The sequence below is a fragment of the Apodemus sylvaticus genome, chromosome 12 (genome assembly GCF_947179515.1).
Source record: "Apodemus sylvaticus chromosome 12, mApoSyl1.1, whole genome shotgun sequence".
Taxonomy (NCBI): Eukaryota; Metazoa; Chordata; class Mammalia; order Rodentia; family Muridae; genus Apodemus; species Apodemus sylvaticus.
Window position 1 is genome coordinate 18,376,123 of NC_067483.1, and position 13,468 is coordinate 18,389,590.

Consider the following 13,468-nt stretch of genomic DNA (forward strand, 5'->3'; position numbering starts at 1 on the left):
TTGGTTCCTCCTCTGATGTGTCTCTGACTGGGTGACCTTCTTAGCTTTACTTTGCATTCCTGGAAGAGTGCCAAGAAGGGGATCAGACTGTGGCAGGTGGCAGGTTGTTTGTGGGAAACTGCATAGAGTGCTCACACCCTCCTCCTGTGAGGTCCTGAACAGGAGCAGTCTGGTGGGAAAACAATTGTTTGTCTGAGTCTGTGAAGCATAAGCATTTTGTACGCATGTCCCAAGAAAAGTGGTATTTTAAAGCATAAAAAGGCAGCACCCAAGGACTAACTTTTCTTGCTCTACTTGCAGGCATTGTCTGGGATAAGAATGGATCCCATCACCACCGCAAACACTGAATTTTGCCTTGATGTGTTCAAAGAGCTGAGCAGTAGCAACGTGGGAGAAAACGTCTTCTTTTCTCCACTCACGGTGTTTTATGCGCTCAGCATGCTCCTCCTAGGTGCTAGGGGAAAGAGCGCCGAGCAAATGGGAAAGGTACTATGAAGCGACACACCCTGAAACCAGACAGCTTTCACGTGCTCCCTCTTGTTTGACAAACTTCAGTCATTTTTATTAAAAAAATATATTATGTGATACAAAGGCATACTTACGTATGTCATATCTATTAGAAAGGCAAAAGTTTTAAGGAATAGAGTTTAATGCAAACTAGTGTCATCCATAGCTGCTTTTCTATCAAATTAATTTCTTCAGTAACTTTTTTCATTTTTCCACAACTTATTTTTTACTCACATTGCATCCCAATAGCAGTCCCTTCTCTCCTCTCTTCCCAGTGCTACCCTTGTAAATCCCTTCCCTGTTACCCTCCCCTTCTACTCAAAGAAGGGGATGCCACTTTGGGTACCACCTCACCCTGGGATATCTAGTTCCAGCAGGACTAAGAACTTCCTCTCCCACTGAGGTCCAACCAGACAGGCTCAGTAGGGGAAGGTGATCTAATGGTGGGCAACAGAGTCAGAGACAGCCCCTACTCTAATTGTTAGGAAACTCATATGAAGACCAAGTTAGACATCTGCTACAAGCATGTAGGGGACCCAGGTCCAGACCCCTATGATCACTTTTGGCATTACTATTTCGGCAATTTGAACATAATAGAGAACACATGATTGGCACTATTCTTTTGATCTAAAATTTTTAACCAAAAATCCTTAAAAGAATTTCTGACTAAATTTATTCATGGCAAACCTGTTAGCAAGCAGAGATTCTTATTCCATTTTACATCTAGAGGAATGGTGGCATGTCACATAACCCTGGCTGTAAGATCTGTCCAATTTATGGATTTCTATTATTCTGCATGTTTGGAAGATACCTCTTGATAACTCTTAGTACAGTCATTTGTCTTGCTGTTTCTTTACTGGGAAACCATCATGGTTGCAGGGCTTTCTATGAGCCATGCTCTAGTTAGAGGCCTGAAGTGTAGGAAGAAGGCAGAGTGGCCTGGCATAGTAGAGTTCTACTCTTAGAACCTGGTAAAGTATGGACTGGGTAAGGGTGATTGTCACTTCTGATCTCCGTTTTCCTAACATCAAATGAAAGTGATCGAGTTTACCTGTGCAGTTGTTGGGAGGATTCACTATGACACCTGAGAACTTAACTTATGACCTGAAACATAATACCATTAGATGTTATCTATTTATACTGGTCTTGTCTGAAATAGAAGCAGGAACACAGCTCTCAGATTTAGTAGATCATACATTACTTTTGTGGCTAGTTGATCTCTTTTCTTTTCCCAGGTGCTCCACTATGACAACTTTTCAGGATTCTTACAAGCAAAGATGAAAAATTCTTCTGAGGTATGCTGCTATCAGTGCATATTCATATTGAGTACTCTCAACATTATACACCAAGAAGTCATCCACCAGTCTGGATGAGTGGAGTCCTCTCATGGGGCCAAAGGAAGCCAGCTCTGGCCTAAAGTTCTCTGCTAATGCTCCCAATAATCACAGCAAGAGTGTTGAATTAAGCCCATGGTAATAATGATAGCAACAAGGTTTAAAGCCTCTCTCTCCAGTCTTTCAATCTGATCATCATTGCCATTCAGACATTTTGTTCTGTGCCCTTGTCTGTTGTTGATGCTGCCACATTCACCCAGGAACCTTTGTTTTATCATTCTACTGAGATTCATTGAGAAATAATTGGCTTTTAATTTCATACTGTCCCTGATGCAGTCCCATCCACATGCTCTGTGACAGTGGTACCTAGTTATTCTCCAAGCGGTATTCACCCCTTTACATAGAATTCTCTCAATATAGTATTTTCAATAGTTTATGGGTATATGGATAAATGTGTATACACATGGGTGCAGACATAGATACAGGCACATACACAGACATATAAACAGACATATTTGAAACCTTCACAGAAACCCTACTTATTAGGAACTATTATTCAGGAAAGGTAGACGTTGCATTTTTGGTATCTATGGATTCTTAGTCCTCATTCATATGTATTACAGTTACAAACTCAGTAAAACTGCTACTGTACAAAACAAGTGAATGTATTAAATCTTATTAGTGAAGGTTAAAGTATTGGTTTATGTAGTCATTCAGAAAGTCACGAGATATTGCTTGGGTATGTTGATTCAGGCCTGTAATCTCAGCATTTAGGAGGCAGAGGCAGGAAGATGGTAGCTAAGTTCAATGCAGAACTTCTATATATAACAAGTTTGTTTGAGCCAGACCTATCTAGCAACACCATTCCCTAGTTGGTAAGAAAGGGTCAACAAGAATTTAAGAGGGACAAGATGGTAATGTGGAAGAAAATAGGTACACAATTCATAGAACAGAAAAAAACTACAAGTAACAAACTGTCAAAAATATAAAAAAGACCGAGCATTTAAAATAGAAACATAAATACACAGACAGTTGCAGAAGTTGCATTAGAATCTTCTTTGTTCATGAAAACTTAAACTTTTGGATTAAACTATTAGGCTCATCAAGTTGAGCTCAGCTCAGCTCAACACATGAGCCTGCATGGTTGGCTGAGATCATTTTGCTAAGGGAAATCAAGTTCGTCTCACTGTGTTCACTGCTGTCTATTAGAAGGCAAATATCTTACTCTGCAGATATTGTACTTTTCATTATTTCTAACTCTTCAATGGCCAGAAAGCAATCACTTATCTTCTCTGTTCACCACTCCCAGTGTGGCCAAGTTGGAAGGATGCATCCTGAGTTCAGAGCCCTGGTATCCCACATAAACCAACAGAACTCCCTCAGCATTGCTAACAGAATCTACGGGTCAAAGGCAATAGAATTCCACAAGGTGAGCACACAAGGCACGTCTGAATTTTATATAGAAGATCAAGGAAGAGTGAGCAGAGCTCATAGTATTCTGATAATGTTGAATTTGAGCTTAGAATTTCCAAGACAGGACTTTATTAAAAATTCTCAGAGTTCTGCACTATCATGTGAAACTTCCTTTGTCTGCCAAATCCCTAAAGCTATTCAAGAACTAAGGTCAGAGGTAAAGCACAAAATGAAGGCATTTGTAAGAGTTGCCCTTTGAGAATGAGAAGAAAGGTGAAATACATTTTTACTCTTTAGCAATCACCCTTGATGGTAGACTGTCAAGAGGTAGTTGAAAGCACATTGAGTGTGAGTCAAGAGATGAGAGGTCTCCTTCCCCTTACTTATATGACTTTGGATAAGTCACTTCTCTCTTTAAAATAAGAGGATTAGATATTTTTCTAGCTCCAAAATTAGAGATGGGTCTTGGCTCTTACCCACCAACACTGAAGGGTGCAGTTTCATTGACTGTTTACTTCATCTCCAGTGCCAGTCACTTCTGAGCTCATCACAAGCATTACATCAAACAATTGTTTCATTGTGTTATGTCACAGACAGCAAATTTCCATGAATTCTAAAGTCTATAAAGCAGATTCTGAAAATTCCAATTGACAAAGGTCATACCAATTATTATCAAAGTTGAAATGTGATTCTTCTCTAAACTCAAGCCTTCTTCCTGTAATGACTGACATGAAATGCTGTTATCCTCGGTCCCTCTCTGTTTGATTGTGATTATGAAAGTGTGAAGAAGCCTCAAATTTCTGTTTTCTTTCCCATTCTGGCTGCTTAAACTGTGGACTTTTACTCTTTAGCAATAGCCCTTGATGGTAGACTGTCAAGAGGTAGTTGAAAGCACATTGAGTATGAGTCAAGAGATGAGAGGTCTCCTTCCCCTTACTTATATGACTTTGGATAAGTCACTTCTCTCTTTAAAATAAGAGGACATCACACATCTCTGATAGAATTTTTGCATCTGAGGTGGGTGGACCACCTTGGTACTTCAGACATTCTAAGAATCTTCCTTCTACTTTGACAGAAGATCACAAAAATGTGTTCTGTTGAGTGCTTGTGGTGATGGAAGTCATGGGCTGTTTCCTTTGAGCTGCTATACTTTCTTTCGCCTTTGCCGCTCCCAAACGCGGATCCAGACACGAGAGTAGATAAAAGTTGATTTGGAGTGGGAGGTTTGAATTTGTTCCTGAGGAAAGAAGGAAGCTTAGCCACTATTCTTGACAAGCTTTTATTCTAAAACTGTTGCTCTTTACTTTGAAGAGGAAAACATAGAGACAGGCAAAAAGGGTGCCCATTGCCCATTGTATCAAATTCATCAATTTGACTTTAAGGTACTGCTCTAAGAAAGCCTGTGATATAATGGTCAAACAGCCAAAGGTTTCTGAACATTTTTTATTTTTGGAAATCCTTGGATTTAAGGACGAGTATTCACAGATATTATTCCACTTTAGCTTCTGACAAAATATTTAGCTAAATATTATTCCATTTTAGCTTCTGACAAAACATTTCTGACAAAAATTTAGCAACTGATTTTTGTCTGTGTTAGGACTTTAGAACATTCTAAACTATAAGGATTGTGTGTGTGTATGTGTGTGTGTATGTGTGTGTGTGTTGCTGCAGGAGTGAGTAATTGAAGCACATGTGTACATGGAAGTCAGAGGACAGCTTTGTGTGTCAGTTTTTTCGTACACTTTTTTCTAAAACAAGGTCTTCTCCTTGTTGCTTACCACTGCTTACAGCAAGCGACCCTGCTTCCGGGTTCCACCCGTCTGTGCTTTCCACCTCCTGAGGGAGAACAGAGGTTACAAGTGCATGTCTCCACACCTGACTTTTACATGGGATTGGCAATGAGAACTCAGCTCCTCACACATGCATAGACAGTAATTTACTCACTGGGCCATCTTCCCAGACCCTCCCTTGCACTATTTTTCTGCTGGTTTTTAATTGTCCTTTCTTTTGCAGCAATATGTAAGATGTTGTGAGAAACTGTACCAAGCCAAGCTGCAAACTGTTGATTTTGAACTATCTGCAGAAGAGACAAGGAAAAGTATTAATGCTTGGGTTAAAAATAAAACTAATGGTAAGGATGATTGTGTGTGTGTGTGTTTGTGTGTGTGTGTGTGTCTGTGGTGTGTGAGGGAGTGTATGTTTGCATATATTTGTATGTGTACAAACTTTATGCTCCATTGGGAAAGTGTTACCTTGCCATGCTTACAAGGAAGCTGAAGTCAACTAGTATAAAGTCTAAAAGCTGAAGACTAGTTGTCTTCGTTGCCATTTTACTGCTGTGAACAGACACCGTGACCAAGGCAACTCTTATTTTTTTTAATTCTATATATTTTTTATTTACATTTCAAATGATTTCCCCTTTTCTAGCCCCCCACTCTCCGAAAGTCCCGTAAGCCCACTTCTCTCCCCCGTCCTCCCACCCACCCCTTCCCACTTCCCCGTTCTGGTTTTGCTGAATACTGCTTAACTGAGTCTTTCCAGAACAGGGGGCCACTCTTCCTTTCTTCTTGTACCTCATTTGATGTGTGGATTATGTTTTGGGTATTCCAGGTTTCTAGGTTAATATCCACTTATTAGTGAGTGCATACCATGATTCACCTTTTGAGTCTGGGTTACCTCCCTTAGTATAATGTTCTCTAGCTCCATCCATTTGCCTAAGAATTTCATGAATTCATTGTTTCTAATGGCTGAATAGTACTCCATTGTGTAGATATACCACATTTTTTGCATCCACTCTTCTGTTGAGGGATACCTGGGTTCTTTCCAGCACCTGCAATTATAAATAGGGCTGCTATGAACATAGTAGAGCATGTATCCTTATTACATGGTGGGGAATCCTCTGGGTATATGCCCAGGAGTGGTATAGCAGGATCTTCTAGAAGTGAGGTGCCCAGTTTTCGGAGGAACCACTAAGGCAACTCTTATAAGAACAACATTTAAATTGGGCTGGCTTACAGTTCAGACATTCAGTCCATCATCATCAAGGCAGAAACATGGCAGCATGTAGGCAGGTATGGTGCAGGAGGACATGAGAGTTCTGCATCTTCATGTGAAGGCTGCTGGAAGAATACTACTCCAGACAGCTAGGGTGAGGGTATTAAAAATCATACCCACAGTAACACTCCTACTCCAACAAGGGCACACCTCCTAACAGTGCCACTCTCTGGGCCAAACGTATACAAATCATCACACTAATATAAAGTCTAATGCAATGGATGATTTGGAAAATACTTAGGAATGTATCTTACAGTCATTTGTCCTAAGCCAGTGGAAAGAAATGAGTACCTCTTCTATTTTAAAGAAATGTCATAAAGTTAGCAATTTTATTAAAATTAATTCCCTCAGCCATTCAGAAACATATTTTAAGTATCTTTGTATATCTATTTTTATAATATGATAGTTATGGTATAGCCTCAAGATTATAATGAAAATAAAACTTTTTGTTATGTCTAGTGTTGGATGTGTCAACCTTCTTGGGCTTCACATCCAGTAATAGGTTACATTTCCAAATTTCTAGGTTGCAATGTGCTGAAAGGCATGAGGGTAACTGGATGTTTACCTTTATTCAGAATATTTACAAAGCAGACAAGTTCTAGTATCTTCCAAACACATCTCTGATTTCAAATATACCTTTACTTTAAATGATCTTTGTATTTGTAATACTCTAGTTCTCCACTGCAAGGGTAAGTGACCCAGAATGCAGTGAATGCCTGAACTCCTGCATCTGGACAGAGGCAGGGTTATTTACTACCAGTGCAATTGTAAACAACCTTGTCTGTAAAAGCAAACTTCAGGACAGCCTGGTCTATATAACAACCTCTAGGGGAAGCTTGACCTATACAGGACAACCTGGTTTACACATTGAGTTCCAGGATAGCCTGGTCTACAAAGTGAGTTCCAGGGCAACCTGATGTAAATAGTGAACTTCAGAATAGCCTGCTTGGCTACAATGGCTATTATGCAGACAACCCCTTTTAAATTCAGGGGATCACAATCACAAAACAAGGAAACCAGGAAGGGGACTTAATGAATCTAAAAGTCATTTCAGTGAGAATGGGAGACAGCTTGAAGGAGATTTGTAGGGTGAGAAAGTCAAAAATTTTGCATATATGTATGAAGCTGTTAAATAATAAAAAACTAAAAACCACTACTATAAACACAACAAAACAAACAATAAAAACAACTAAGTAAGCAGAGTTGGGTGATAACCTGTCAATACAGAGCTCACTGCTTGAGCACGAGGAGCTGAGTCTGATGCTCAAGAGCATGCGTAGAAAAAGCTGTGTGTGGCGATGCATGCCTGTAATCTTCCTGCTTCAAAGTTGAGACAGGAAAAGTTCCAGTGCAGGCTGATTATTCATCCAGAGTATCAGGGAACACCAGGTCAGTAAGAGGCCTTGTCTTGAAGACGAAGGCAGAAAGCAACTGAGGAGTGATGCTCACATTTTATCTCTGACTTCTATGTGTCCACACACAGGTACACTTAGACACACACACACACAAACACACACACACAGAGACATACAGACACACACACACACACACACACACACACACACACACACACACGATTAAAGTGTCCATTTGTGTGTGTGTGTGTGTGTGTGTGTGTGTGTGTGCCAGCCACAGCACTCTTAAAGCCATCAGAGAACAATTGAGAGTTTTTCCATTTCTATCTCAGGTTCTCTTGATGGAACAGAAAGCTTGTATAGTAATTGCTTTCTCCTGCTAAGCCAGTGGCAGTTCTTCCTAATACAGTTCGTCAGGTTGTGGACTGTACTATTTTGGGGACCACAAAATTATTTTGTTGCTACTTCAGAACTGTAACTTTGCAATGTTATAACTCATAATGTTACTATCTAATATGCAGGATATCTGATATGTGACTCTCAAAGGGGTCATGACTCACAGGTTGAAAAACACTGTACTAAGCTGGGGGCAGGGGGGATCTTTTAAAGGTAAGTATGGAAGTTAATAATGGACTATAATGTGTTAGATAGGAATAGGTATAGGATAAACTGAGTCACCCCTAAGGCATTACTTCCTAGATCAGATGTTCCCATGACAGGGAAGGATCTATAGAGCTATAGTGAGGAATGGGAGTTCTTCTGGTACCTCAAATTTAAGGTGAATATTAGTGAAAAAGGTATGCAAATATCTGTTATCAACAAGTTAATCCAAATAGAAATATCTCTTACTTTCTTTGTTTTCCTCCAAGGAAAAATCACAAACTTATTTGTAAAGGGTACAATTGACCCATCCTCAGTTATGGTCTTAGTGAGTGCCATATATTTCAAGGGACAATGGCAAAATAAATTCCAGAAGACAGAGACAGTGAAAGCCCCCTTTCACATGAGTGTGGTAAGTATTTCATTTTCTAGACTTTTGACAAGGTTTGTAAAATGTAATATTAATTTAAGGACAATTCAGAAAGTTTTCATGAAAACATTGTTATAGGTTGATGATAGCTTTTATTTTTCAAAATGTCAGTAATTTTCCTACTAGACATGAGACTGGACAGAGACTCCCTGAAGGAATGGAAATTTCTAGTGTTCAGTTCCTGAAGTCTTGATGTTTGCACTGTGGTTACTTCCTGTGACAGCTCATAAAGCTATGCTTTATTTCTAGAGAGGATACACATGGCTTAGGAGAGATACTGGATGAGCCTGTCATTTGACTTCCCACATGAATTGTTTTAGCTAGAGACCAGTGTTATAACTGAGAGACTCAAATAGTCGCTCTACTACTGTTGTTCTTCAACAGTCTCTTTGACTTATTTTAGGATCACAAAATTGATAACATGAACAAAGGAAAGTAATACAAAGTATAGTTAATAGTTTATATTACTAACATTATATTTATTATTCTAACAGATAATCATGTTAGAAAAATAAAGTATACCTACATATCCACTCACATGTTACTGTATAATTTAATTATAATCTTTTTTAAAAAACAGGGTAAAAGTGCAGTTGTGGACATGATGTATCAGACTGGAACATTTAAGTTGGCCTTCATAAAGGAGCCACAGATGCAAGTCCTTGAGCTTCCCTATGCCAACAACAAACTAAGAATGGTCATCCTGCTTCCTGTAGGCACAGCCAGTGTGAGCCAGGTAAAAGGCCAACAATGTCAGCTTGAAGCTAGCATAAGTATGAGTGCATATGTGTGTGTGTGTTTTCCCTCTTTGTGGCCTTTGTTGTCTGTAAAGCCAACTACTGACTCATGAGTAATCTTAGTGGTCTTTTCCCCAGGAGCTGAACACTAACTATGATCCCTGCCCTTTAGTACTCAGGCAAGCCAAGCTTTTCATTTGTTGAAAAAGTCACGTAGGTTCACCATGTTATATAATCTAAATGTACACACATATTGCTCATGAGACACTTAGTGAACATCATTCTATAGTAATGAAATTTATTTGTGATCAGATTCCCGGGCCCTAGAGATCTAATGAAGCCTTGTTACTCTAAGGGACAGTTTGCTGCTCTAACCTGAGAATATACTTACAGGCTAATCATTTTTAACATCCTGAATTTATAAGGAAATAGAACCACAACCAGGAAGGAAAGGGACCAAGAACTAGTCATGAATTAGCGGTAGCAGGAATTTGGGTTCAGTCTCTTTTTCCTCATTGTAGCTGGAGGTTCTTAGCATTGAGAGACCTCGAAGGAAAGGCAGGCAGCATCTAACTGTAACCTAGCCACCACCAAGGCAGCACCTCAAGACATACCACGAAACAAAGTTCCTTAGGTGAACAGTTGAGCCTCTTGGAGCTTTCAGAGGCTGATTCACACAGTAGGATGATCACTCAGGGTTACCGAGTCAGCCAGTGTCTAGGGCAGGGCTTGGCTCTGGTGTCTGGGGAGGGGAGAGATGGGTGAGAGAGCTGGATTAGGTTGTATGCATTTGGATTAGGGAGTGAGGTGGATACCAGTTCAGAGGCGATACGTTTGGCTCACATGTGCTCCTCTGTGTTTTGACTCTTAGATAGAAAAACACCTGAATGTGAAGATGCTCCGAGAGTGGACTAACCCTTCTAACATGGTGGAAAGAGAAGTGGAAGTTCACATTCCCAAATTCAGTCTTTCCCTAAAATATGACCTAAACACCCTATTGAAAACCCTAGGCATGAGGGACATCTTCAATGTGGCCAAAGCTGATCTCTCTGGAATGTCACCGGACAAGGGCCTTTATCTATCCAAGGTTGTTCACAAGTCATATGTGGATGTCAATGAAGATGGCACGGAGGCAGCTGCAGCCACTGGGGAGAGTATTTCTGTGAAGCGACTCCCTGTCACAGTTCAGTTCACAGCCAACTGTCCTTTCTTGTTCTTTATCTGGGATGAGTCTTACAATATTTTATTTGCTGGCAAGTTTGCTTCTCCATAGACAGAGGGCATTGTGGAGACCTCAGAGATAGCTAAGAAGTACGGGGACCAAGGGTCTGACCATTGTATCTCAGCCTTTGTTTACCTGCAAAGCAGGTCTACCATCACTTCAGACTGATCTTGTGAGCTAGCGAGCCTACGACTCTAGAAGCCCTGTAAAAAGATCCATGTATACCCGTGCTCTTCTGGATTTTATTTCTTTGAGACCTCATCTGAGTACAGAGAGGCATGACTGAGTTAGCAGAGAAGATTATAAAGTTTATATGTTTGGGTTTTCTATGAGTGAGATTGTGAATGAATGATTATAATAAATCAGATCAAGGGTTTCAACTTTAGCTCGACTTTTAAATAGAAATTTCCTGTATGCCTATGGATTTCAGCTCAAAATTCTACATGGATCATAACAAATAGACACAATGCTTTCAACTCTTTGAAGATAAGAATAAACTATATCAGTTAATTAACTGAAGGAAGGAGCTTTCTTATTCAGGAAACATCCTCTCCCCTTTCTTTCTTTTTCTAAAAATTTCTTTGACAATTTACATGTTCATAATGCATTTTTGTCTCTTTTAATTTCTCTTCACTACTCTCTCTCATTCCTCTCCCTCTTGTACGGAAGCCCTTCTTCTTCCTCATAATTCCTCCTGCACTGGTTCTAGTTTGTGACCTACCAAGTTTAAACGAGGGATACTGGCATTAGTAAGTATTGGGGGAGAGGCTTTTTACTGAAGCATGGGTAACTTATTAGGGTCCACACCACAAAAATGGCACCCATTCTCCTGGTCATTATTAATTATTGATAAGTTCCTCGGGAAAGCTATCCTCTAAGCCCCTTCTCCATTTGCGATGAAACATTGATGCCAAACTTTGTGCTTATCTTGGGTAAGTAAGCATAGCTCCTGAGACCTTCTGAGGGCAATTAGCATGCCATGTCCAGGAGACACACTTTATAGTGTCCCTCCATGTGGTCCAACTCTTGCTCTCCTTCTTCCCTGTTGTCTGCAGTGCTCCCTGATCCTTGGAATGGTATGATGCAGATATCCTGTTTGGGGCTGAGCCCTCTTTGTCCCATTGTCTCTCTATCGAAGTTTTTCTGGCCATATCATTTATTGGTGAAAATATGTAATGCATTCCTTTCTCCCTTAAAAATCAGCAATTCAGTTAATATAATTGTTAGAGAAAAAAAGATAGCTATCAATTGTATGTTTCTACTTAGCGAGAACTTCTATATTTTTTACTAAAGATAATGCAGAACAATAACCAAATGACAAATGTCACTGCCCTATGGTTCTGACATGTAAAGATGTGAAATGTAGTGAGGCTTATATGTTATGTGACTTTTCCTGAGGAGACTGGAACAAGCATCCCTTTACCCCAGATCACAGATGGCAGAGCAAGGGAACAATACTATCAATGTCTAGTTTAGTTAACCAGTGGGTTTATTAGGGTTACTTAGAGAAATATGAGTGGAAAGCTACCTTCATGAAATGAGTTACTCAAAGGTAGCTGTATCAATGAAAAGACCATGCTAGGCTGGGTGATAGCTCATGTACACTATATCCCTAGACCTCCTTGCATAACACTGAGGCAGGTTAGCTGGTCGTTGATATATGATATATAATGGATATATATAATATATCAAGCAAGAACCAAGAGGAAGTGACTCAGGCTATCTTTTAGCTTTAGATTGGGGGGAGAATTTCCTCTGTTAGGGGATCTCAGCCTACTTTCCTTTAAGGCCTTCAACTGATTATGTGATTTCTACCCATTTGATGGAGATAATCAGTTTTACTCAATGTGTGCTGTTTCAAATGCTAATCTTTTAATGCTTTCACAGTAGCAGCAGCCAGGTTGATATTTGTCCAAATTTCTGGGTCGTGGGCCCTATCAAATAGACTCCCAGAATTTAAAAAATTGTTGGAATTATAGAGATGGCTCAACAGTTAAGATAATTGTCACTTCAGAGGTCATGCCTTCAATTCCTATCATCCAAGCTGGGTAGCCAAAAGGTAGGAGAGAATCTTTGTCAGCAATACATTTAGTAGAGGATTAATATCAAGATTGTACAAAGAACTAAAAACCCAAATAGTTAAGAAAACAAAAGACCCAATTAAAAATGAGTTATGTATCTGAAAAGAAAATTCCAAGTAGAAAAAACAAAAAGGCTAAGAAATTTCTCAAAAAGGCTTATCATCCTCATCAACTAGAAAGTTGAAAGTTAAGAAAACTAGAGTTTTTACCCTACCCCAGTCAGAATGGCTAAGATCAACAGAACAAGAGACAACAGATCCTGGTGCTAGTGTGGGTGAGGGGAACCCTCATTTACTGTTGGTGAGACTGCCAGCTGGGTCTGACACTCAGCAAATCAGTGTGGAAAGTTTCCCAAAAATCTAAATATGAATTTATCATATGACCCAGAATTTGATGTCCTGCTCCTTAGATACTTACTTAGCTATGGCCATAGCCAATCTATTCACAATAGCTAGGAAATGGAAGTACCCTAAATTTCCTTTATCTGGCATATGGGCAATGAAAATGTGGCTCATATAGATAGTGAAATTCTATTCACCTGTAAAAAACATAACAAAACAAAAAAACAAACACAAAAAGGAAGTGTGTGAAATTTGCCAGTTACTGGATGGAACTAGAAAACTTACTGAATGAGGTGGCATGTTAGATAGATAACTGCCACATTTCTCTCACCTCTGGTTTTTAGCTCCAAATATTTGGATGTTGGTATCTACTCAGGAGTAACTACAGAAATCA

The 13,468-nt window shown here is 39.6% G+C and overlaps 1 protein-coding gene across 1 annotated transcript; it reads left to right on the top strand.

Moving 5' to 3' along the window:
* Nucleotides 1–318: 318 nt before the first annotated feature.
* On the top strand, nt 319–10,703 carry Serpinb11 (serpin family B member 11). The gene is made up of 7 exons (XM_052201162.1): nt 319–486; nt 1,743–1,802; nt 3,151–3,270; nt 5,268–5,385; nt 8,533–8,675; nt 9,274–9,429; nt 10,302–10,703. The coding sequence occupies exons 1-7, from the start codon at nt 319–321 to the stop codon at nt 10,701–10,703; spliced, it is 1,167 nt and encodes a 388-aa protein (XP_052057122.1).
* The last annotated feature ends 2,765 nt before the right edge of the window (nt 10,704–13,468 follow it).

Bases quoted from the DNA above. Each gene is read 5' to 3' on its own strand.
- Serpinb11 (XM_052201162.1), top strand. From the start codon at position 319: ATGGATCCCATCACCACCGCAAACACTGAATTTTGCCTTGATGTGTTC. The intron at 1,803-3,150 runs GTATGCTGCTAT...CACCACTCCCAG, and splicing joins AGATGAAAAATTCTTCTGAG to TGTGGCCAAGTTGGAAGGAT. The intron at 9,430-10,301 runs GTAAAAGGCCAA...TTTGACTCTTAG, and splicing joins GCACAGCCAGTGTGAGCCAG to ATAGAAAAACACCTGAATGT.